Source organism: Typopeltis vanoorti, chromosome 16 (assembly GCF_054136105.1).
Source record: "Typopeltis vanoorti isolate ZY-2024b chromosome 16, IOZ_Tvanoo_1.0, whole genome shotgun sequence".
NCBI classification, from domain to species: domain Eukaryota; kingdom Metazoa; phylum Arthropoda; class Arachnida; order Uropygi; family Thelyphonidae; genus Typopeltis; species Typopeltis vanoorti.
This window is the reverse complement of record NC_143564.1, coordinates 10320573-10346690: the sequence shown is the minus strand read 5'-3', so window position 1 is coordinate 10346690 and position 26118 is coordinate 10320573. Positions and strand designations below refer to the sequence as shown.

General features: G+C 36.9%; 1 protein-coding gene across 1 annotated transcript in view; it reads left to right on the top strand.

Moving 5' to 3' along the window:
• Positions 1 to 23395, top strand: part of Hsl (hormone-sensitive lipase) — a 107131-nt gene extending 83736 nt beyond the window's left edge. The window contains exon 8 of the mRNA XM_090406596.1: positions 22298 to 23395. Coding sequence (XP_090262722.1) covers positions 22298 to 22495 — 198 coding nt within the window. The 3' untranslated portion in view covers positions 22496 to 23395. The remainder of the gene's footprint in view (positions 1 to 22297) is intronic.
• The last annotated feature ends 2723 nt before the right edge of the window (positions 23396 to 26118 follow it).

Sequence of the window (26118 nt, the reverse complement as noted above, 5' to 3'; positions counted from 1 at the left end):
GATTTATCATCAAATTCCTTCATGTACCTTAAGATGAGAGGTGTGTACAGTATACTAAGAAGTCATCATCATCAAATACCTCATGGGGTGTAACAGGATGTCATGATGGTACTATATGAAAAAGTTATGGCATTACTATCTTAATGTGGACAGTTAACTTCCAAATTAATCTGTCAAGACTAAAATATTAGCATATCTTATATTTCTATCTTCTGATGCACTTTTTATTGCATCAGTTCACTCCGATCTTTGTCTTCCTCTGGATCTTTTTCCTTGAATTAAACACTTTTTTTACTTACCTTTCCTCTCTAATTCTCTTTAAGTGACCATACACTTTAGATTAACTGCTCATACATTCTTGAATATTAACAGTACCTTCCAAATATCTTGCATTTTAATGTCATGCTACCATTTATGCCATTTGTTCACTCACCGCATATTTTTCAAAATACAGTTGTAATTTCTAGTCTTTGATCAAGATTTTTATTTCATACCCATTTCTCAGATCTCTAAGTTAAAATTGGTTAGAAAACCTTCTTGTATACTGCTAATTCCCCCCCCCCCCATATAACTTAATGCATTTTGCTCTCCACATGCCAGCTTTGCTTATTCTGTTTATTTCCATGTTTAATTTCCCATCTCGACTAACATTTTTCTAAATAGTTGAAATGTTTTATTTGTTCTTAGTTCTTCCTTTATAGGTATTTTCCATGCCATGTTTGTTTCCGTAGTTTCTTTTTATGGCTGATTTTTTAAATTCGGCATTAAAACTGATGAACTTGATCACGTTTGCTGCTTTGCTTTACAATTTGATCCATAATAAATGATAAAGATGTAAAAAAAAAACTTTCAATTCCAATTATTGATTTACAATTATGTGTGTGCACAGTGAGAGAGAGCTTATCTTCTGACACCATATCATGTGTCTGCACATGGCACTATTGTGTTATAGGCTTTGTAACCTTTTGTATTCATTTTATTATTATTATATCAGTATCTCAATGGAGTACCAAGACTCATCATAGGAGATCCACACTAACCTTTATACCACAATGCCTATCATACTTTTCCTTAAACTCATTCACTGTCAGGACACTCGCAACTAATTCTGGCAACCCATTCCATTCATTCACCACACTCCAAGCAAAATTCTAGTCCAAACATCTCGACTAATCACACTCTTACACGGCTTCCAGGTGGGACTCCTAGCTCTCTCTATTTGTCATGCGTGTATTGAAAATTTCCTTTGTGTCAATCAATCTGTGACAATCGAGAAAAGATGAACATGAATGGCACATTAAATTCCTCCACTATGGTAAAACAGGCCTGTCAGATCATACACTTCAAACATGTTGCAGAATTAACTGGAAAGGCACCAAGTCCCTACACTGCACCAAAACCTGGCTTGAAAGAAAGTTCAAAGAAGCCTGTGAAATGCTGAAACATTATCTAAATCTAAAAATGATGAAATAATAATTCCAAGAATCTGGAGGACCCATCTTTAACCCATATAGAATCCAGAACAACCACAACCAGAAGAAACCTTTAATATGAGAGGACGTTAGATAGAAATTGTTTAATGTAGTTCTGCTATAAAACTTTTTTTATCATTGTATATTATTATACTGATATGTATGAAAAGTTTATTTTATTTTGTGAATTAATTTTTAATTTTATGTATATTGTGTTTAGTAAGTTTTTTTTTGTTATGTTTTGATTTAAAGTTTTTTTTTTCCACCAGAGGTCAGGCTAGTGTACAAGATTAAGCATCTAGATTCATCTTACTTTTGTGTAGTGTCATGTAGCTTGTGTCCTGTACAATGATGACCTTCAGAAAATTGATCTTCAATTTTCCTGATGATGACCTTCAGTACAGAGGTCGAAACGTTGAATATTATTTTCTTATAAGTAAAGTAATTATTCCAACGTGTGTTTTTGTCTTCATAAATTCTTCACTATGAACGTTGAACACCGTGTAAAAGAACCTTAAAAGAAAGAACTCTATAGTAATTTATAAGTTTTTGTCATGCTCCCCCTCTTTTCTGCCTATCAACTAAACTTTGCAACTTGCACACTTTCAACCTCTCATCTCTCACTCATCTCGGAATTCTATTCACCTATCCCCAAGAAATCCAGGTGACAAAATTTGTACACAGTAGTGTAGATGAATTGCAGCCCTATAAAGAGGAATAATGATCTCCTTCTCTTTATTTTTGTTAATGTGTTTTTCAATATCCAAGTAATCATTGAGCTTTTTTATCAAGTTTTCCACTATGCCTTCTGAACCTCAACTCTCTATCTACCATTATCTCCAAGTGCTTAGCTTCATCAGTTTACTGTAATCCAGTAACATCAATGTAATGCACAGCATGCAACCTTTTCAAGCCAAAATGCATAACCTTATATTTTGCAATGTTAAACTGATAACCATTTAAATCATCCTGCAAGATATCAAAATAATTTTTATCAACTTATTGCCCTTCCCAGTTTTGCATCACTAGCCAACAACTGAATTTGTCTCTCCCCTCCCCAGATCTTTATGTATGTTAATAAAATACAAATTAGAGTCGTGACCCTAGTACAAACCCTGAAGCACTAGTCGCCCTCATTCTCCTTGATTCCACTCCACCATTTATTATTCTCTTGGTGCCTGACAGACAGAAACCAGAGAGTAGTAAAAAAAATATATTATTATTATTATTGTTCCGGGAAACTCCAAGGAGTCGACAGACTCATCGAGGGAGGCCCTAACATCATGTCAAGAACAACTATTCAACATTCACACAGTATCTATCATACCTTGCCTTGAACTCATTCACGGTCGTAGCACCCACAACAGACTCTGGAAGCTTATTCCACTCATTTACCACTCTCCAAGTAAAGAACCTAGCTCTAACACCCTTGTCAACCACGCTCTTGCCCAGCTTCCATGCATGGCCCCTAGTCCTCCCACCACCAGTCATATTTTCAAAAATATCTTCTGGATCAATCTTATAAAAACCCTTCAGTAATTTGAATGTCTCAATCATATCACCCCTCCTTTGCCTATCGTCCAATTTCTGCAACCGACAAATCTTCAACCTATTCTCATAAGGTTCATTCCACAGACCTGCTATCATCTTGGTCACTCGTCTCTGGACCCTCTCCACTTCCTCCCCATCACGAAGAAACCCTGGTGCCCATAACTGGGCACAGAAGTCCAGATGGGGTCTTATCAAGGCTCGATACAGAGGAACAACAACTTGTTCGTCTCTGCATGTTAAAGTATTTTTCAGAAGCCAAGTGATTTGGTGAGCTGTTTTAGTTACTTTTGCAATGTGCTCCCAAAACTTCAACTCCCTATCCACCAACACTCCCAAATCCCTGGCCTCATCAATCTCCTGGAGTATGGTTCCATCAATGCGATATACTGCTGCTATTCTTTTCACCCCAAAGTGCATAACCTTACACTTTGCCACATTAAATTGACATCCATTTTTCCTAGCCCAGTCCTCCAAACTATCCAAATCATCCTGTAAAATTTTGACATCCTGTGCACTCACAATTGCTCTACCCAACTTTGCATCATCAGCAAACAAGTGAACACTTCCTCTCAGATCCTTTCCAATATCATTGATGAACAAATTGAAAAGCAGTGGTCCAAGAACAGAGCCCTGTGGCACTCCACTAGTCACAAGACGTCTTTTAGACTCCACTCCTGATTAAACCACTCTTTGATATCGCTCCTTCAACCACCCTCCTATCCATCTCACCAACCCTATATCTATACCCCTCTGCTCCAGTTTACTGATTAGGGTTCCATGTGGTATCCTATCAAAGGCCTTGGCCAGGTCCAGTAGTATCACTGTAAACCCATTACTCCTATCCAGTTCAGCCGTCACTGTGTTATAAAACGTGAGCAAGTTACTGAGGCATGATCGACCCTTCAGAAAACCATGTTGTCCCCCATACAATATCCCATTTTCATCTATCCAATCCTGTATTCTTTTCTTGACTAATTTCTCTAAGACCTTGACAATGATTCCTGATATGCTAATCGGTCGGTAATTTACAACAGCAGTCTTGGAACCACCTTTATGCAGTGGAACTATTTTCCCCTCTTTCCACCCGCTCGGGACTAACCCAGACTCGAGACTCAAATTAAACAAAATGGTCAAGGGTACTGACAATTCTTTAGCTGCTTCTCGTACAACACGAGCTGGTATACCATCCAATCCCACAGATGTCAATACATCTGTGGGATTGGATGGTATACCAGCTCGTGTTGTACGAGAAGCAGCTAAAGAATTGTCAGTACCCTTGACCATTTTGTTTAATTTGAGTCTCGAGTCTGGGTTAGTCCCGAGCGGGTGGAAAGAGGGGAAAATAGTTCCACTGCATAAAGGTGGTTCCAAGACTGCTGTTGTAAATTACCGACCGATTAGCATATCAGGAATCATTGTCAAGGTCTTAGAGAAATTAGTCAAGAAAAGAATACAGGATTGGATAGATGAAAATGGGATATTGTATGGGGGACAACATGGTTTTCTGAAGGGTCGATCATGCCTCAGTAACTTGCTCACGTTTTATAACATTGAGGTTATGCAATAGACTACTCACCTCCACTTCATTAACCACAATTCCCGTATAATCTACTGGTTTATTCGTTTCTGCAATGTCACCACCTGGATGATATACTCTTGCAAAGTGCTCACTCAGTAACTCAACTATCTCAACTGATTCAGTTACCTCCCTACCATCGGCATTCTTTAAAATCAATCTGCCATGTACATTTTTCCTTTTACTTGCTACATATCTAAAAAACTGTTTAGGATTCTCTTTAGCCTGCATGGCCAATGTTCTTTCTTAATCCTTTTTTGCTTTTCTTACCACACTCATCACCCTTCTGGCCTGCGCCTTATACCGTTCATGTGCCTGCTGGTCACCCTTCTCCTTAAATTCCCTCCATAGTTGTTTCTTTTTTTGCAGCTCAAGCTTAATGGTGTTATTCATCCATTTAACCCCTACTTGATTTATTATTCGGACTCTAGGTATACAGTCAGCCATTGCTTCATGCAAGCACTTCTTAACTACCTCCCATGCACTATCAACTTCTAGTCCTTGCAGTTGTACATGCCATGGCACTGAACCAATCAAACTCCTAAGCTTGTCATACTTACCAGGCCGTTAATTCCACATGTACCCTGTCTTAATTGAAAATTCTACACCTTTAGCCACCTCCCAAGTTAAGACCCTATGATCACTCTCACCGATTGGTGGCAATGTGGTCATATTTGTTACAGCCAAATCCTCAGATGTAATTACTAGGTCAAGCACTCTCTGACCCCTAGTATTTTCCATTACATGCTGTCGCAGATAGTTATCCCTTAATAACCGCATAAAATCCAGTTCCTTCCTTTCGTGTGTCCTCTCCTCACTCCAATCAATGCGACCATAGTTGAAATCTCCCATAATAATCACCCTCCTTCCACCCATTTCTTCTATTTGCTTGTGCATACTGTCACCACCATCTTTTCCATCACCTGGTCTTTAGCAGCACCCAATTGTATATTTAGTTCTGCTAGCCACAATCTCACACCAAATGGCCTCAAATGTGCTCTTTTCTCTATCCTGCAATTCAACTTCTATTCTCCTTGGCTGCAGCTCATCAGCTATCATCAACAATACTCCCCCCCCCCCATTTTATTCTTTCTGTCATTCCTGAACACACTATACCCATCACATTCAATCCCACTAGTTATATCATCTACAGTCAGCCATGTTTCACTAATACCTGTAACCTGTGGTCTGGACCAACCATGGCCAAAAACTCTTCCTTCTTGTTCCTAATACTCCTAGTATTAGTATACATGAATTTAAGACCCCCATTAGCCCCATCCCTACCTTGATGCCTTATATTAACTATCCCACTCAGATTTGTTGTCCTTATTTGCTCTGGCATATTATATTCATTCTTACATTCAACTGCCTACATAAGGACTGTATATCTACTCCCCCTGCCCTTAACAAATCTAATTTCCCTGAATTTGCGCATCCACTACATTCAGCAACACTTTCTCAAGTCTTCTTACACCGTAACCATTCAAATGCAAGCCATCCATCTTATATAGATCCTTTTGCCCATCAAACTCACTCCACACATCCACAAATTCCACACCACTCGTCATACATAACCCACGCATAAAGTCATTCGCAATTATGGCCCTCCTTTTAAACATCTCACTGTCATAGCGTGGCAAAAGACTAATCATTCTAACTCTCTCACTCTTTTCTTTTGCAACCTCAAACAATTCATTCAGGTCTTCTATCATTTCCATTTTATCTCCTTTCAAATCATTCGTACCTGCCACAACACTCATTTCTTTCACCCTTTCCTTTTGCTCTCTAATAGACTCAGTTACGTCCTTTATGGTCGCACCAGGTTGGTACGATATTGTCAAATCCTCTACTAACACACCTCGTACTAACGAGTCTCCATACAGCACTCTATCCTTCATTTTGTTCATGTTCACATTCATACGTCTATTTTTCCTGTCATACGTTTTATTATTGGTTGGTTCATTCAGTCTACTTTTGTTCATGCACTCTAGCTGCTGTTTTGCTCTTTCTATCGCACTATTCAACAACGCGATCTCACTCAATGCATCTATCTCATCTTTTTTATTCTCTGAGAAACCATTTATACTATCATTCACACTTTCTACATTCACACTCTCACAATTTTCATGTACAACCTTGCCGTTTCTTGTCATATCCCTATTTCCTTCATTCTGAAGGTTGACAAAAATATCACACTCACGATCCGAAATACACTTCAATTCCTCATTCTCCCTACATTTTCTACACACATTCAGTCCTTTATTATCATCTAACCACACTCCGACCGCACTCCGCAAAGCGTACATTTCACAGCTAGTACACTGACTCATTTCTTTTATACTACCGTTCTTTGATAAGGATGGCGAACCTTCATTACTGGCCGCCATTTTCCTTCGCACAGGTGCCATACTTATTTGCAACGTGTTTTGTCAAATTATACGTTATAACACACCAAAAACAGACGCACTAAAATACGCAAGGCAAACAAAACCGTAAAATATATAAAAAATATATATTTTACGGTCAACTTAAAAATACACATTCTTGCAGTATATTCCCATGAATTCTTAGTTCTTTCTCTTAGTAAAAAATCTGACCCTCATAGCCCTCTATTTGACCTGAACCAATCTTTTATTTTTTTTCCCCCACATTTCTTTTCTAGAATTTACCTCTCCCTCTTCTCCGGTATGTTTGCATAAATCTTACATGGAACACTTAGTGGGGAAAATCCTTCCTTTTTATGGATGGATAAAAAGTAGAGATATGCATTCAATGGAGGAAAACAAAATTGTATGTCATTGTTCCTCTCATCATGACAAGAATTGAATCCAGCTTAGTTTTTTCCATTTGAGGGGTACGACTCCTGTCCTTCCAAATGCACTACAGAAATTTATGAAATGTATAATCACTGTAAAACTTATACCTTCGTATTTAAGCATTTCTAGTTAGATATCTACTCTACCTATCTTGAAACATTTCATTTGATTGTTTATTCTACCTTAAGTATTGATATATACTCTTTTCCACCACTATTCTGTTACTGTTTCTCTCATCCAGATTATCCAGTTTTATGTCATCTTCATCTCTGATCCTCTTTATGATCTCTTTCCTTTATTGCTAAGTTTTATCAGTAGCCTCCAGAAAATTTATTTTTTTCTTCTGTGTTCTTACCAAAGTCTTCTGTGATGTATTATTTTTATGGCTATATAACCTACTTTTGTTTACTCTACTAAAATCATTTGTGATGTAGTTATTTAGCTGCTTCTTTTACACATAGCTTAACTTTTCTTACATTTTGTAGCACTTGCTCACTTACTTGCCAAGAACTTTCAATGAATTTTTCCTTCTACGGAACTGTTCAGAGTCTTGAGTTTGCTATGAATCAGTAATTTTTCAGATTTTGTCATTGTGTCTCCCATGTTTGGTTCTCGTTTTCTACTTTTTTTTTTGGTTCTCTCACCTTATTTTGTTTAACAATTTTTTCAAAGCAATTACTCAATATCTTTTTGCTTTTATATCATTTTGATTATCTCTTATTCTTATTCTGTCACATATTCTGATTGCTTTTGTATACTGTATCTTTTTCAAATAATCTTCAGAATAGTTCTTATCTTTGGTAAGAATACAGAAGGTAAATATTAGTCTTTCCATGACTTATATTAACTTATCAAACTTTTCAGTATCCAATTCAGTTAATACAGTATAATGGTATTACAATAATCTTTTATATGAACATTTTCAGAAATTGATTTGCTATTTAGTTAAATGAAGGTATTTAACTACATACATAGTTATGTAGTCCAGGTGACATGTTAATTTCTATTTAAATAACCAAACCATCAGTTTGGTTATGTGAAGGTCAGATATGTGAGGGAGCACTGTAAAAATTTTGACATAAATTTATATACCTTATTTCTGTGTGTCTTGATAAAATTATATGTAAATATAATTACAGTAATCTGCCATAGTGTACAGCAGTCTACTGTTTGTTTGACCATGGAGGGAATATAATTTGTTGCTCTGATTATTGAAGAATAAGAAGTACAATTACATGATGCTCCACCATGTGTCTTTTGATACAAATGGGTTGGTTAATTGAAAGAACATTGTCTTGAAGATCAGAAAAATGGTAGGCTACTGTAATGTTTTCTGGCCACTCAACTTCTAACTCTAACTTGTACTATAAACCATTCATCTCTGCTGAACTGATCACTTGATGACTGGCTACCTGCTATTCCACACCAAATGATCCCCCCAAGCTTTTACACACACACACACTGCTTGAAAGAAGTCATCAGACACCCAAATGGCAAGATGATTCGTACCATGTAACAAGTCGTGTTTGTAGCCAGTATGAATTGGAGGAACATGATGCTCCCAAATCAGTGCAACTGTGTTCTGGTGAAATGGTTGTGAGAAGGAAACTAAGAGAGTTTGAAAGAGATGTTGTGATAGGATGCCATGTTTCAGGCTTATCTGTTCATCCAATTGTTGATGAATTGGGTCATCCCAGGTCAACAATTGGTGATACCATACTTAGATGGCACTTCCATGTATAGTATATAGGTTGACTCCCTATAATGTAACACCATTATAGGGGGTCAACTGCAACCTGCAGTGAATGACCCACCACACACTCATCAAACATGACTGTAGGGAGCTACAAAGAACGTACAAACTGCCATTCAAACAGCCAACATGTTGATTTTGAAGTTCCAGGCATCGACTAAAAAAAGAATCTGCACAAAAATATTCAGAACCAAAGCTCACAACATAGGTTTCATGGTAGGACTGCAATATACAAGCCTCCACATTACCTGAGCCAACATGCAACATAGTCTTCAGTGGTGCAAAGAGTGCATACTGTGGGACATGGAAGCTTGATAAACTACGCTCTTATCCCTTTCTTGACTGGAAATAAATTTAACTTCCATTAATGCCCTCGTATTCTCTTCCCACCTTCCATAAAACAAAAAATTTCATAAGATGATATCCTATAACACCCATTCAAAAGTTATAGACCTCTATCATATCACCCCTCTTTCTTCTGTTAATCAGAGTCTGCAATCCACATACTCGCAATCTCTCTCTCCTCATAATCTAAATCCCATAATCCAGATATAAACTCCTCTTTGCACCTTTTCCATAACTTCTTTATCCCCTTGGAACCTAGAAGACCAAATCTGCATGCAATGATCCAGGTGTGGTCTTATGAAAGCCTTATAAAGAGGAAAAATGACTTCCTTATCCTTACATGTCAGGGTTTGCTTCAACATTGCAATTATCCCTCAGAGTTGTATTTTCATCTTTTGCTATGTGACCTTTGAACTTCAAATTCCTATCCACCACTGCTTCCTCAGTTTCTTGTAGCATAACCTGGAAAATATAATATGCCACTGGAGCTCTAATCATGCCAAACTGCATAACTTGACACTTACTAATATTAAACTGATAGCCATTTTTGTTTGCCCAAATTTCTGCCTATTCAAATCATTTTATAAGTGCTGAATATCAGTAGTCCCTGACTGCCCTGCCTATCTCTGCATCATTAGCAAGCAGTTGCACATCTGATGATAGACCCTGTCTGATGTCATTAATGTATAGATTGAACAATAATCGCCCAAGGTCTGAACCATGAGGTACACCATTGGTCACCTTAAATCTGGCAGATTCATAACCATTGTATACCACTTTTTGATATCTGTGTCAACCATTCCCTGATCCAAGTCGAGAGTTTATATTCCAATCCCATATTTTCCAGTTTATGCAACAGCCTTTTGTGTGGTATCCTGTCAAATGCCTTAGAAAAATCCAACATTATCATAGTGTATCCATTTTCTTTATCTAACTCTGATGTAACATTGTTATAAAATGTGAGCAAATTGCTATTCCTTTAGTAAACCCATGCTGTTCCTTGCAGAGTATAGCATGTTTGTCTACCCATTTCTGTATATGAGTTCTTACCAACTTTTCTAAAAATTTTCACTACCACACCAAAGATACTGATAGGTCAGTAGTTGGACACATCAGTTTTTGCATCACCCTTGTACAATGGAACTGTCATACATTCCCTCCATTCTTGTGGTATCATTCCTGAGCTGAGACTCAATTTATACAAACTTGTGAAAGGCCTAGCCAGTTCTGCTGAATGTTCCTTTTGCAAATGGGCTGATATTCCATCTGTCCCTGCAGACAACTTCTTATCCAGGTTATTCAACTGCTCTTCAACTCATTTTCATGAACTCTTCATCCAATGTAGCAGTAGCACTGTGCACCATGTTGATATGTTTTAGCAAAGTGAGCAGTCATTAACTGAATAATCTCATTAGCTTATTACCATCTGCATTCAATAGTTATTTTTCACATTCTTTCTTTTGCTTTTTCATAATAAAATTCTTTTGGATTTGCCTTTAGCTTGTGTGGCCAATTTCTTTTCATACTCCAATTTAGCTTTCTGCACAATACTTTTCTGGCCTGAACTTTATATATTTCATAACCAGCCTGGTTGGCCCAGTGGTTAACGTATCTGCTCCCTAGCCAAAAGGCTGCGGGTTCGAATCCTGCCTTGGGCATGGATGTTTGCGATTGTCTGTGAAAGTACTAGTGGTGGTAGTCGGTGGTAGATGAAGGTTGGTGGAGTAGTGAGACGAGGAGTTGTATAGTAGATACCCTCCCCTCGATGAGTCTTTAGACTCCCTGGAGGTGTGATGTAATAATAATAATAACCCCTCACACTCTTATTCTCACGATATTCTTTCCACATCATCTTCTTGTGGATATCTTGCCTTAATAAGGTTGCACATTCATTTTACTCCCAACCTATTTATTCTTCAAACATTAGGGATACATTCAGATACCACATTTAAGTACCTTTTCAAAGATTCCCATGCATTTCTGAATTTTTCCCATTCAGTAACTGATACTCATGGATGAAAGATAGTATTTTGACCTCAAGTTCCTTCTTTCACATGCTGCAGAGAAAGTTGTCTCTCAACAATTCCATAAGTTCCTCTTCTACCCAATCAATGTTTGGAAAATTGAAGTCACCCATAATGATCATTCGTTTGGTACCCCTAAGGCTAAATTGGCAATGCATTTCTTCATTGTTTTCTTGTGTTTTTACCCTAACTGGATTTAAATCATCTGATATCATTAGTAGTTCTCCTCTTCCTCTCCTATCTCTTCTGTCATTCCTACAAATAGTGTACCAATTCCACTCGATCCCACTTATTATATCTGATTCTGATAACCAGGTTTCACTAATGCCAACAATCTTAGCCTACATTGTATTCAATAAAGCAATGATTTGTGGTGTGTGGGGTTACAGGAGAATATTGAGGATTCCAAGAGGCAGACAAATGGACTGGTTCTAGAATGGATCATTAGATTTTAAGACTTTAATAGTATTGACAGAAGAAAGCTGAAATATTTTGGACAGATTTAAAGGATGGAGGAGGACTTCTCAAAACAGTAATAGAGGGTAAAGTTCCTGGGAAAAGAGGAAATGATAGACATCAGTGAGATTGATGGATGGATAGTTTGTTTGGGATGACTGGTCTTCAGAGAGTTGAAACCTCCAGAAGAGCATACAGCTGTCCACTTTCTGAGGACTGGTGTAGCATATCGAGGAGCAGACAACCATACTAAATCTGATGGCCAATGAATATATGGTTGAATGGTGATGTTTATAAAGCACAATTTTGAATAATAACCAAGACCTATATATATATATAAGGAAAAACTTCGGCATCCACTTAACCAACATCTGAGGTCTTGAAATAAGCATCAGTGATGTGCATCATCGTCATCACTTGTGTGCATCTAATTCTGATCTGTTATTCCTTACTGAATCTCATCTCTGTAAGTACATTTTACCTTTCTATCCTAACATATCTGCATGATTCCTTCTGTAAGAATGGCAGGACATTGGTGATTTTTAGATCTCACATTCCATGTCAGATTGGAGAAAATAATTAAAAAAAAACAAAAAAAAACGAATTTCCTGTTTGATCTTCTGATTCCAGATTTACCTCACTTTGTTGTTGTTATTTGTGCTGCTTCTACTGATCTTTTAATTCTGATAACCATACCAACCCCTTTGATTCTTTATCTCTTGAGATTGATTTCTTGCAGTATTACCCAAACAGGAAGATCATTTTCCCTGAAGACTTTAATGTTCATAATTCAAACTGGCTTCCCATTTTTAACTTTGCTGATCAAGCTGGAAGGGAAGTTAAATTATTGCTGTCAATGATCTGACACACAATGTTCACCTTCTTTGTCCATAACCTGTATACCAGAAGTCAAACCCCCTAGTGCTATTTTAGGTAAATTATCAGATCTAACCATTGGCCTAGCCACCAAGCTGTTTTTGAGATATTTTAGTAATAGTATTTTCTTTTGTGTTCTGGCAATTTATTGGATTTTCTTCCTGACCTCATCATTTGTCACATGTGCAGTGTGTATAGTATCTCCAAGAGTTTTCTGTAAATATTTTTATGGAAGTTTTTTCACTTGGCTATGCTACTAATTATATATTGGGTTTTATCCTTTATCCAAGTGTAAGCAAACAAAGTTTGCGCCTGAAGTACTTTCAGGACCAGAGCAACCCATGGTAAAGGTGGAATAAGTTCTCATGACTTGCCTTAGTATCTCGCATAATGCAAAGCACATCTCCTTGCAGACATGTATACTGCTATGCATTAAGGGACGGGTCACTATCCAGACCGGTTTCAACCCTTATTGAGGTCTCATCAGTGGGACCCTTTGGCAACTTGTATAGGTAAATATGACTTCTCCATTACTTCCACCTTAGTATCACCATGTCTGGGTAGTGGCCTTTCCCTTAATGCATAGCAGTATGTGTTGGCAAGGAGATGTGCTTTGCATTATGGGAGATACTAAGGCAAGTGATGAGAACTTATACCACCTTTACCACTAGTTGTAAAGGTGGTATAAGTTCTTAGTACAAACAAAGTTTGTACCTACTTCAGGTGCAAACTTTGTTTGTTTACACTTGGCTAAAGGATAAAATCCAATATATAATTTTCTATAAATACTTCATCTCGAAGGCCAATGACCTTTTCTGATCTTTCTTTAGTAATGTCCAACTCTCACATTCATATAGTTAGTTAAACAGGGTGTGGATGAAGTAGTCTTATAGTTAGCTGTATGTTATTGTCTTCCAAAGAGTCTTTAACCATTGAAGAACAACAGTTGCTTTAACAATGTATTCTTTAATATCATGTTGAATTGGATGAATGTCTTTAATATCATGTTTGGACAGACCATTTCTATGTTGTACAATTTCACAAGTAGGTGAATCTTTCTATTTCCAATTTTTCATCATGAACTAAACGTTTCATGGACTCTTGCCTGATGACATCATTTCTGATTTGTGTTGAACTTTAATCCATAATTGCCAAGTGCCTTAGAAGCTGTCTGTTAATTCCTGTAACTATGTGCACTTTCTGCACAACTAAATTACTGTGAATAAAAATCCAGTCCCTTGTCTACCTGCACCATAGAATAACAGCAACCATAGAAGCATTTCCCATGGTTATGCTTACCTGAGTGTGGTTGGAGGTGGAATTCTGTTTTGATGTATGTAGGGCTGTAAATACTGCACACATTGAGTTACACTAACAGGTAATCAGACTTGTAACATTGTACTTTGATAATATATGTTTCAAAATGTCTTAATATAAGTTTCATTGAAAACCCTGGAGTTCTTTTTCAACTGTATGTATCAAAAAACCAACTCCCTCTTCTACTCATTGTATTCCTGAATGAAGCAAAGGTTTCCCTCATCTGTAATAAGTTCTCCTGCTTGTGGCCAACTGATCTCACAAGGTTCCATGACAGATCAGTGATAGCATGAAAGTTCCTGTTACAGTAGTTATAGTCACCACTTTGAAGTGTCCTGACGTTCTAGGTACATGACAACCATGAAACTCCTTTTCTGCCGCCATCCTTGGTAATCTTTGAAAGTGGGTGGTACTTATTTGTCTGGGCGATGACCACAGTGTCAAATTGAGAGATAAAGACAATTGACACCCATCTCCTCTCCTGCCTTTGCGTACTACCATTTAACTCCCAATACTCGGGACATTTTCTCAGTAGTTCTCTCTCCAAACAAATTGTGGCTGATAGCTCTCCTCATGACAACCCATACCATAACCTTGAAGTTTTCTTTTTTTACAGATTTACCATCTCCCAGGAATCTTGAGCCTTGGGTCATGGAATGACCTTTGGGATTCGTACATCTCTTTTCCATGTTCTGATAACAGCCCTTTCCATACTATTACCATAGTATGGAAAGGGCTGTTATCAGAACAGCCCTTTATATAGATACAGTATGGAAAAATGCTGTTCAAAAGAATAAGTAGATGGAGTGAAAGAAGAGGAGGATAAGAGGTTGTTTTAACAAGTTTGAACTGCTTATAGTATAGTTCAAATATACCAGATTGTTTAGAGACAAAACATTCTGAAAACCACTTTGACTTTTTCACCTTTTTACCCCTGAAGCTCAACTTCCTGCAGTCTAGCTATCCAAATAATGAAGTCATATTCTTAGATGACCTTAATATCAATTCTAACTGACATCCCTTATCCAGTGCCACACTAAGATAGATGATATGTGCAAGTATTTGCAGTAAGCAGTGATCTGATGCAAATTGTACATCTGTCAACGCAAATATCTGATAGCATCTTTCCCAATAGCCTTGATCTTTTCTTAACTAATTCTCCTTCCAGATATATTGTGCAGTTCATCTCATTTCTCACTAATTCAGATCACCATTTTGTATATGTTTCCTCTCATAGAATTCCCCTCTCCCCTTCAGCCACTTCCAACCTCATCTTTGATGTTACAAAAAGTACCAAGTCAGATAACCTCTAGAATTTCTCAGATTATTGAAAGGAGGTTTTCATAGTAAGAATAAATGACTGTGTCCACTCCTCTGATCCAAACCTTTGCACAAGTCATCTTATCACCAGCATGAAGGTCTCATTTCATCCAAAATTCCTTTCCACTCTCTAACCATGGTTTAACAAAAGGTGTACTAAAGTAGTTGAATGAAAATATAAGCCACTATAAGTGGGCAGATTGAAATCTGATCTTCATAAAGGCTAATAGAAGAAAAATTGCTCCCTGTCCAAATGGAAGTCATGTCTTGTGGTTTTGCAAAGGTCATTGGATGTAACTTATGTTTGCCTTCACTTCCTTCTCTTTCTCATGAAAGAAATGGAAGTGAAGATATGTGGATAAAGAAGTGTGAGGCTGATTATATGTATAATCAGTCTCGCACAGAAGGTGGTACAACAGTACTGTGTGTGTATGTGTGGGCCAAGTAGTTAGGAAGAAAGAAAGAAGAAAATTCGTTAATGTTTCTTGAAGACCTGAGTGTTGTAATTACAGGAAAACAGTATAAGAAAGACTTCCAAATATGCTTCCACCTCCTGAATTTTTAGCAAAAAAACATTAAATGAACACTAAATTACTTGACACTAAAAAGCTTTCTGGTATCAGTTGCATTTCACCAATTGTATTTGATTTTCTCTTCAAAAGACTGCAGAGACAATATAAAGCAAGTTTTAATATTATCTCTTAAAATAATGGAGAAACCATTATCCGTCAACTTCTTCATTACCAAGAGCCTACAAGTTAATCAATGACCACCTATATGGATTCCACCACTCCTCATCAGTGGCTGAATTCTTAAACTACATCACCCATCACTGGGCATGTGCCATGGAAAGGTTTGGAGAAACATCTTCACATTTATAAATATTTGATTTTCTGGCATCAAGGCCTACTCAGTAAATTGTAACCTTTGATCTATTTGCTGTCCTTTGGAATTGGGTAGGAAGCTTTCTCTCTGGTCATATATTGGGTGTCATGTTAGATCTCTCTCTATAGCCTTTTCTAGCATGAACCATATCAATAGTATCCTTAGCTTTCAAATACAACTAGGCACTCTTTTCTGACGCTGGACATTGGTTTTCACCCATCCAGCTGCTAATTCTATACAAATCCCAAATTTGTCTATCCTTAGAATATTGGTTACATGTTTGGGGTTGTGTACCAAAATATCCCTAAAAACTTTTGATACTGTTCATAGGATAGGATCTTCATTGATCCCTTCCTCACTTGACTCACTTCAACAGTTATCTCACTGATGTAGTGTTTCAGCTCTGTGTCCTTTCTGTAGGTAGTATTTGAATGGCTGTTGTTCAGTCGGTCTGGTACCCATTGTTCTTCTGGCCCTGGTATAACAAAAGCAGAATGCATGCATGCACACACACAGAATCTGCTTCTCTTCAACATTTATTCTGTTTGCCTCTGCCCTCTGGAATATCTTTTCTCGTGAAGCGTTTCCCTACAACTTCAACATTTTTAAGAAAAATGTCAATAGAATTCTTCTTTCCTAATTCTTACCTATGTCTACATGCTGTGCTGATATGCTATAGAACTTTCTCTCTTTTCTTTCTTTCTTTCTCACTAGATAAGTGTTCAGATTCTAGAATCATGTTTATCTGGAAGTTTTTGTGCAATTTAGCCTTGTGTGAATGAATGAGACTTCTAGTTTGGTTAAGTATCTTAATATGTAGGGAAATCTCTAGCAACCATGATGGTTTTGTTAAAGATACATGGGATCCCCTGTATATTCTTGACAGGATGTTTTAAAATTTAATTTCTTTAGGGCATGTTTGCAGAGAGACCCTTCAACAAAATTTAGTTTATCTTGTGTGTTGTCTGTGTTGGAACCAGTATTGTAATCTGATTTAGACCATCTATTCATGTGTCTAAATTACTGAAATTATGCTTCAAGCATTGTCATACATTTATATTATATTTTTGATAAGGAATTACATTGCATGGTTCCTTAAAATAGTTATTCCCCCTCTATATAATAATGAGCAAAATGGAATTGGGAACAACTAGGATGCAATAGTAGTTAAATTGACTGGGATAATCTTTTGGAAGTCTAAATTCCATAGATTGGCTTGTAGGTAGTATATTGGATCAAATCTAATAATGCTTCAGTAGGCTTCCAGGTTATCTAGCAAATCTTGCTGCCACTATTTGTTTAGGTGCCTGGACAGAGTAAGAGTTGACACTGTGTGTGTGTGTGTGTGTGTGTGTGTGTGGGAGGGTGCCACTGCTGAGGCCACAGTCTCTAGATGAGTTGGGTAAAATACTCCTTGTGTATGACTTAACATCATTTACTGCATATTCTTTTCTTCTTCTTCCCTTCAGGTATTAGGCCTAGTGTCCTTTATGAAGCTGTCTTTAGCCCTTCTAAGCCATCCCCGTCCCGAGGATAAGGTGGCTAGCCCTATGCTTCTGGGTGTGTCCTATGTCTGTAGCTGCTTGTGTTCACAGGGGTGGTTTGCCTTCTTGCAGGAGGAAAAACCCCAGATAAACTGGGGAGAAAACCTTGCAGCCTATGCCCAAGACTTGGCTAACTTGGCTATGTCTGAGAAAGATCCTCAGGCTCCTCATGTTGATTATGGAATCGAACCCAGGACACTCCTTTCCCAGGCATATGGTTGTGAAGTGCACAGCCACGGGGCTAACCGCGTGGACTTACTGCATATTCTATGCCACTGAAATATCAACTTAGCCTAAATAGGTGTGTGTGTGGGGGGGTGGAATTGCTTGCAGGAACAGGTAAGAATTTTTTAGATTTACTTCACAAATATATTTAGCCTTAGTTCCAGCCTGAATGATATCTGGCTTTTTTTATTCAGTTAGTCATAATCTCTTACTTGCTATTCTTCCTGTTGCCACTTAAAATTTTCTATGCTTTCAGATTACCCATGCACACTTAATAAACTGCTCACATTCATGGAAACTGTCTATTAAGATATCACACTTTTTGCATTCCACATGTTCCATTTGTTTATCCTCTCTAAACACAACCTTGATATTTCTTGAGGGAATGCCAAGGTAATATATTGAGAAAATAAATAATCTACAATTTTCACAATTCATATTTTATCAGTAACAATTTAAAAACATGCCACTGCTGACAATCAGTATTCTATGTAACAGCAATCCAATAATAGTAATAAATTCCCAACTTACTTTTATTTTTTTTGCAGACATCAAAAAAGTGCTTTTTGATGTCTTGGTGCTTCTGTCAGTGCACGTAGTAATGCTATCAACAGACCTCTATAGAATCAAGAGACTCGTGATGGGAGGCCCCACTCTTGCATGCACAACTCATCATACCTTGACTTAATGCATTCACTGTCTCTGCACTCATGACACTTTCAGGCAATTCATTCCATTCACCCACTACTCTCCATGCAAAAAATCTACTTTGCACCTCCTTGCTCACACTTGTCTTATACAGCTTCCAGGGATGGCCTCTTATTCTCCCTGTCTCCAAATATTCTATGAAATATCTCATCCACATTAATCTGGTAATTACTCCTTATGAACTTGCATCTTGATGATGTTTCCCCTTTTCCTTCTATCCACTAGGCTCTGTAATTTGTATTCTCTGTCTGTCTTTATATTGTGTATTCCAGAGACAAGAAACTGACTTAATCTCTGAAATTCATTTCTGAACTCTCTCCAACAATTGATCCTTTTGAAAACTAGATGACCAAATCTGTACACAGGAATTCATATGTGGCCTGATCAAAGACTTGTACAGTGGAATCATAACATCCTTACTTCTACATGTAAGTGTTCTACGCATCATTCCCATAATCCACTGGACATTTTTTAGCAAAATGTCCATGAAATTTCAGGGTTTTGCTACCATGCAAGTGTCTATATTTTTCTGTTTAATATAATTTATATTGCTTTATTTCTGTGTATATATATATATACAGGGTGTTTCAAAAAGAATGTCCCGATTTGAAAATTATATATCTCTGCCACCACAAATGAATGCAACTTGTACCATGTGAACGTCCTTGGCTCAGCGTTTGATATGATGACCGCTAGATGCCTCCAAGTTCGTCAGTTTCCAAACGACACATTGCCTCAGTGTTGGATTGGATGCACGGGACCCCACGACTTAGCACCTACACTCTTGGCCTCCAAGATCTCCAGACATCACACCTTGTGACTTCTTTTTATGGGGATATGTAAAAGACTGTGTTTATGTTCCTCCATTACTCCATTACCCGCTGACTTGGATGAGCGCAGAACCAGAATCATGGCTGCAGTAAATTCTGTGACAGAAGACACTCGGATGCATTTGGGATGAATTCAGCAATTGGCTTGTTGTCCATGAACAGGTGGATTGAGCATTTGTAATTATGAGTGAAACTTTAGGCCTTACTTCATACTTGTTATGGCATTGTCGTCGGGTCTGTGCCATTGTTAAGTTTCTACCCTTGCTCATTGTTACATCTTTTATCTTTATCCCTTTATATTATTCTTTACGTGATTTACTTTCTTATATATACTTTGGCTTCTATCTGCTATCTTTAACTTCATGTATCCCTAAGTCGTCTATCTTACTTGAATATGTGATCTTATCGCTTATCTAGCAAATTTCTCAATTTTGGGCTCCCAGAAACACCTGTTCCCTGATCACTATAAGCTATCCTTATTCAGTCAGGCAAATTTATTTACTGCACCAGCCTGGGCCTTAAGGATAGAGTTAAACTCAGCCTAAGGATAGTTATAGGGTATCAGGTGCTACTAATATCATTTACTAAAATTCAGAAACCTTAGGTTTTCTAGTTTATTTTCAGTTGTGCCCCTTTTCTCTCGTAATTGGGATATCCCCATGCACATATATGATTACAGGTTTGAAATTTTATGAAGGGTCAGTCAGCATGGTCAGAAATACAGGCATGAAAGGCATCAAACAGTTTTAATGAATTCATTATTTAATATAATACAGGAACAAAACAATTATTAATACTAAAAGTTGAAAGTTTATTTTTCACTTGGTTAGAGTATAATAAATTTAGTTTAATCCTTTATCCAAGTGTGAGCAAACAAAGTTTGCGCCTGAAAGTATCTTCAGGACTGGGGTAAGGTGGTACAACACCAAAGCACTCCTTGCAAAGGTGGAGCAAGCTACCAACACTCCTATCTCAGTATCTCCCATAAAATCCAGAGTAATTTATTAAAAAAACGGTGGCACACCATTTGTCAACTCCTATAGGTAGAGATGACCTGCTAATGCTTCTGCCCTGTATCTCCCACTGAAGAGACCTCAATAAAGGTCGAAACTAGTCTGGGTTGTGGCCCTTCCCTTAATGCATAACATTAGACATATCTGCAAGGAGATGTGTTTTGCATTATGGGAGATATGCAGATAGGAGTGTTGGTAGCTTGCTCCACCTTTGCAAGGAGTGCCTTGGTGTTGTACCACCTTACCCCAGTCCTGAAGATACTTTCAGGCGCAAACTTTGTTTGCTCACACTTGGATAAAGGATTAAATTAAATTTATTATATTAATACTAAGTTAAACTCTTACTTTCTTCTCACTCTCTGGTTCTTAAAAATAAACATTGATTTCTAAATCTTTACTATTCAATTTTTTCAACTTATTTGTCATTTTAGTTTACAACTCATTAGGCCAGCTAGGCATTTAGCACATTAATGTTTTCCCTCGAGTGTATCACAACAAAATATTTAATAAAGTAATAGTTCTTAAAATTCAGTCTAAAGGTATAGAGTTATTCACATAAATTTCAATTCTTCATACTTCCTTTTATCACAAATTCGAAATACACTCTTTTCCATACTGTTAGTCAATTTCTCTAAAAGGGGCTAGAACATATGAAAGTACTTATCTACACTGTTTCGGTTTCTCTTCGTCCTTCCTTCTTTGTGAAGATTCTGGCTATCTTGATTCTACCGCCACGTGGTATTCATGTGCTCTTCCTGAATTGGGTGCTGTTTCTTTGCTATGGATTTATGCCAACGCTTTTCCTCATTGACGGCCTACATTCGATCTTGGCGTGTTCTCTGGCGGTGCCATGCTGGAACTTTTTGAAGGTCAGCTCTTAAAAATAAGAACTGAACCACTCAAAGCACACGGTGAGAGTACAGGAACAAACAAACGGAGGGGTTTCAATTCAGTGTTGCGGGTTTTATACGCTCCCCAAGAGCGCCACCTTTTTGAGTTTGATTTCTCCTATTGTCCTGTCGATTGGTCCCTGACTGGGTGACCTCACCGATCCTCATACGGGACTTTCTAATTCTGGAAATGTATGCATCATGAAATTTTCTCAGATGTAACACCCGCAGGTGCTTATGCTGCTCTTGTAGCGTTTGGGCGACCTTTGCCCTATCTTGCTGAATAATTTGCATTCTTTTACTTGTAGAATATTACTGGAAATTACTCTTACAATTGCCCCTTTTATTCACTTACAGTTATTAATATATAGATACATTAACTTTATTTTAAACAGTTCTAAATTTAGTTGCAAGATGTTATTTCCTTCAAAAATATAGTTACACTGTGCTAAATGATAAGTATGCTCAAATTATGGTTAATTTCTGTTAGACTCTGGAATGGTGACGTCATGTAGAATGAGGTCGCCTGTTTCAGATCTAACACTTGGTAATTTATTTTGTAACTGTACCACGTTTTCATTATTAAATATAATTATTTGAAATCAGGTCATTCTTTTTGAAACACCCTGTATATATATATCTATTTAAAAAGAGATTCTAACCAGAATTATTTAAATTTGTTTCTTCTTTCTCTAGTCACTGAACTTTGATCCTACTCTTGATGACTCCGTTATGTTTGCTCGTCGCTTGAAGGCTTTGGGCAAGGAAGTGCACTTGGATATTTTGGATAAGCTACCCCACGGCTTTCTTAACTTTCTGCCATTTAGCAAAGATGCATATGATGGTTCTAAGCAGTGTGTACAAAGAATAAAACAAGCTCTTCAACTCAATTAAATTATTACCTTATATTGCAGCTTGGTGGGAATATTTTAGGACTGTGACAGTATCATGCACAAGCACCACTTGTTAGCTCAGTCTTGTTATTATTATTATTATTATTGTTTTCTTGTTATTAAGTGTCAGTTTCATATACTTCTTTGAAACTGGCATATGACTTTTTTTGGTGGACAATGGGCCCAAAAACAGGAGGCAAATACTCTTCACATTAAGTTTTAGAAATTTATTAATATGTACTAAAAAGTATTATTGCTGTACATGCGTTTAATTTACATGCACGCATGCATGTTTTCTAAGTCATAAAATGAGATTTATTTATGTTGACACTGTAAATTGCCATATTTTCTGCAATATTGTAGAACAGTTTGTAAATATTACAATTTGACCATCTGTTTAATGATTTCATAATGTAGGCAGCCCTTGCTATAGCACACTTGTACAGTCCATAGACTAGTTTATGGTGGAAAGTTTGTTTTAGAATAGCGTTGATGCTTCAGAACCAAGAATTTTTATTAGTTTGTTACAGTGAGTAACTGCACTATACAAACGCCATAATAATGAACTATATTTAACAAACTACCACAAATCCCCTGTCAAGACCCTACTAACATCTGTACTATTTTAAAAGAAGTGTACTATAGAAAAACTTCCACTAACGATCTATTCCTTTATTCCTTATGAGTTTGCTATGGTGTGAATTCACTGTACCATTTTTTCATTCTTCATAAATGAGATATAAAATTTGAAATATTTCTTTGAAACTAAAAGCGACAGCTGTATGAGAAGCATTACCATATTTTATAGATTTTTAAAAAAGTTCTCTTATTTTAACAACTGTGCATTCCTTGTTTGATGCTGTAAATTTCCTTTGTCACATAATAAATGGTCAGTATAAAATGTCTGGCACATTGAAAAATACATCTGTAGAAGATCATGTATGTCAAAGACTACATACCTGAACTATGTTTGAATTGCATTGAATATTTATGTGGTTATGGAATACTTACCACTACTCATCTAGTAATACTGCCACATGTGATTGTGAAATTGCTGTTGCAAATGGTATTCAGTTATATCTGTTGGACATAAATCTTGGAATAGATACTGAAAATAGTGTAACATGACCAAGAACAACCTTTTACTTAATTCCACTATAATAATCTGTGGTACTTTTAGGCCCTTAAGGCCACCTACCTATCGAAATTGGCTTTTTTAACCATCATTTTTTTAAGATAAGGTGGTTAGTCTTATATCTACCAAGCAACCTACCAAGATTGGCTTTTGTAACAATCATTTTTTAAGATAAAGTGGTTAGTCTTATACCTAAATATCTATATTCTTGTGTATATTCTCAAGCAGAGAACTGCCATCATTTCATGGATTGAACCCTAATACTAGTATCATTGGCTATGTTTGTCTGAGTTCTCTGGCCAATTTTTGAGATGCAGGATTAAAAGCCCAAGTTTCAGGGAGGAAGAACCCTAATTATATGTGCCAGCGATTGACTCAGTCAGGCCAAAGAAAGGTTTAGTAAAAGTTCCATTAGTTAGAAACTGGTATTGAACGTACACTGGTCTTTTTTTAGGGCAGCATATTGCTATTGATGGTCATTTTCATAGGGCTACATACACACCCTTATTCCTTAAATGCAACATATTTTTCATTTAATCAAGCATTATTTATCAAACCTAGTTAAGTATGTATTTAAATTAGCTTTTCAAATTCATGTCTGGATTGCAATGTAGGAACAACCCTGACTGGATACCTCACCAATGGGATATACTCACTGAAGTTGTGATAGTAAGCAAACTGCACAGGCTGCCACAGTTTTTCTTTATAAACCATTACCCATGGTGAGAATCGTGTGTGTTATCTGATTTTTTATAGTATAAGTAGCTAACGAACGGTGCTTTCTGTTGGAAAGGTTTGAATCCTTTTCAAGAGAGCATCTTTTATCATACAAGAATTCAGCAATTGAAAGACAATAATAAACTAGGCAGATAGGATTTGCCTAGTCTATTATTGTCTAACTGCATAATTTTGCATATACTGCAAAAGGATTAACTACATTTTCAGAGCAATAATGACATTTCTTAAAAGCAAAGTTGGTTGGTTTGATGTAACAGGCTATTTAAGCCTGACAGGTTAAGGAGAAGATGAAGATGCAGACTAATTCTCTGATAAATATCAGCAAGTTTTGGATAGGGAGGGGATCCCAGAAGAGGTATGCTATATTAGTATTAGTGGTATGCTGCAGGGACCAGTTATACTATAACAGCTTTTAAACAGTTGATCATCTGCTTGATGTGTAGACCTTTTTCCAGTTATATTGAAAATGGGCTATATGCAGTTGTTCTTTTCAAAATATGGTTAAAGCAAATAAGAATATGAAGCCAGCTAAATGAAGATAAGGAGATTGTGGTAAGTTGAAGAGCTAAGAAAAAAAAAAAAAGAGACTTGCTCTCAAGGAGGATTTGAATACACTGCAGAGAGGAAGTTATGATGAACAGTTTAAAATTTGGAGGGTGACATTAATGTGCATTCATTTGGTTGGAAATGTATTAAAAGAGGTGGTGGAGATGAAGATTATGGGAGTGATGATGAATAAGGAAATGAAATTTAGAAACCATCTATGAATAGAGAATACAACAGATTATGGCAGTGATGAGGAAGGGGACATTAAATTGTAGAAATACAGGTTAGTTACAGTTCCACTATATAGTCTTAATCAGGTCACATTTTGAATATTCTGGACAGATTTCATCACCTGATTTTTGAGGAGTAAAAAGATTTTGGACAGGATTCAGAGGAGGTGATTAAGTTAGTGTCAGGTTGCTGGAATTGAGTAGTAGGATGGATAGGAGGAAGAGGGCTGATGTGAATGAGACAAGTTTGTGAGGAGGCTTGTACCTGATTAATACAGAAAATTTTCATATTGGAGGAAAGCATCCATGGAAGTATTCATTACACACTTTATACAACCCAAGTTTATAAAGTGTGTATGCATGCATGCACACATGCAAATGAGTTAGAAGCAAGTTTTTTTCAGGGAATTGAGGTCAATATCTGAACATGTAAGTGTGAAAATGGTAAATGCATTTAAGGCATGGCTTTAATGAGCACTGTGTTAAATAGTAAGAATTTTCCATTGTCTTTTGACTCTGTGGAAATCTGGGAATGATGATAAAAAGTCTTTAATATTTAAAATACTCTCTCCTCTTGGATCTCCTCATGTCTGAGGACTCATGACCTTCCTGATGATGCTTTGTCATTTCTTTCTCTCCTGTGCTTCTCTTATTGCTTGTTCTAGTTTAAGTCCAGTGATTCTTGATATTTGGTCAATCCACATGTAGAGGGATTCCTCTTTTTCTTTTCCCACATGGTTTACCCTGGATGATTATTTTTTCCAGGAAGTTCCCTTTCCTTCTACATATGTGTCCAAAATATTGCACTATTCTCTTAATTATGTTTATCAGTCTTGTGTGGATATTCAGTTCTTATAGGATACTTTTGTTTGTTTATTTTTCTGTCCAAGACACACTTAACAAACTTCTCCAGCACCAGAGCTTGAACGCATCAATTCTTCTAACATTTTTTGTCATTGTCCAAGACTCAGAAGC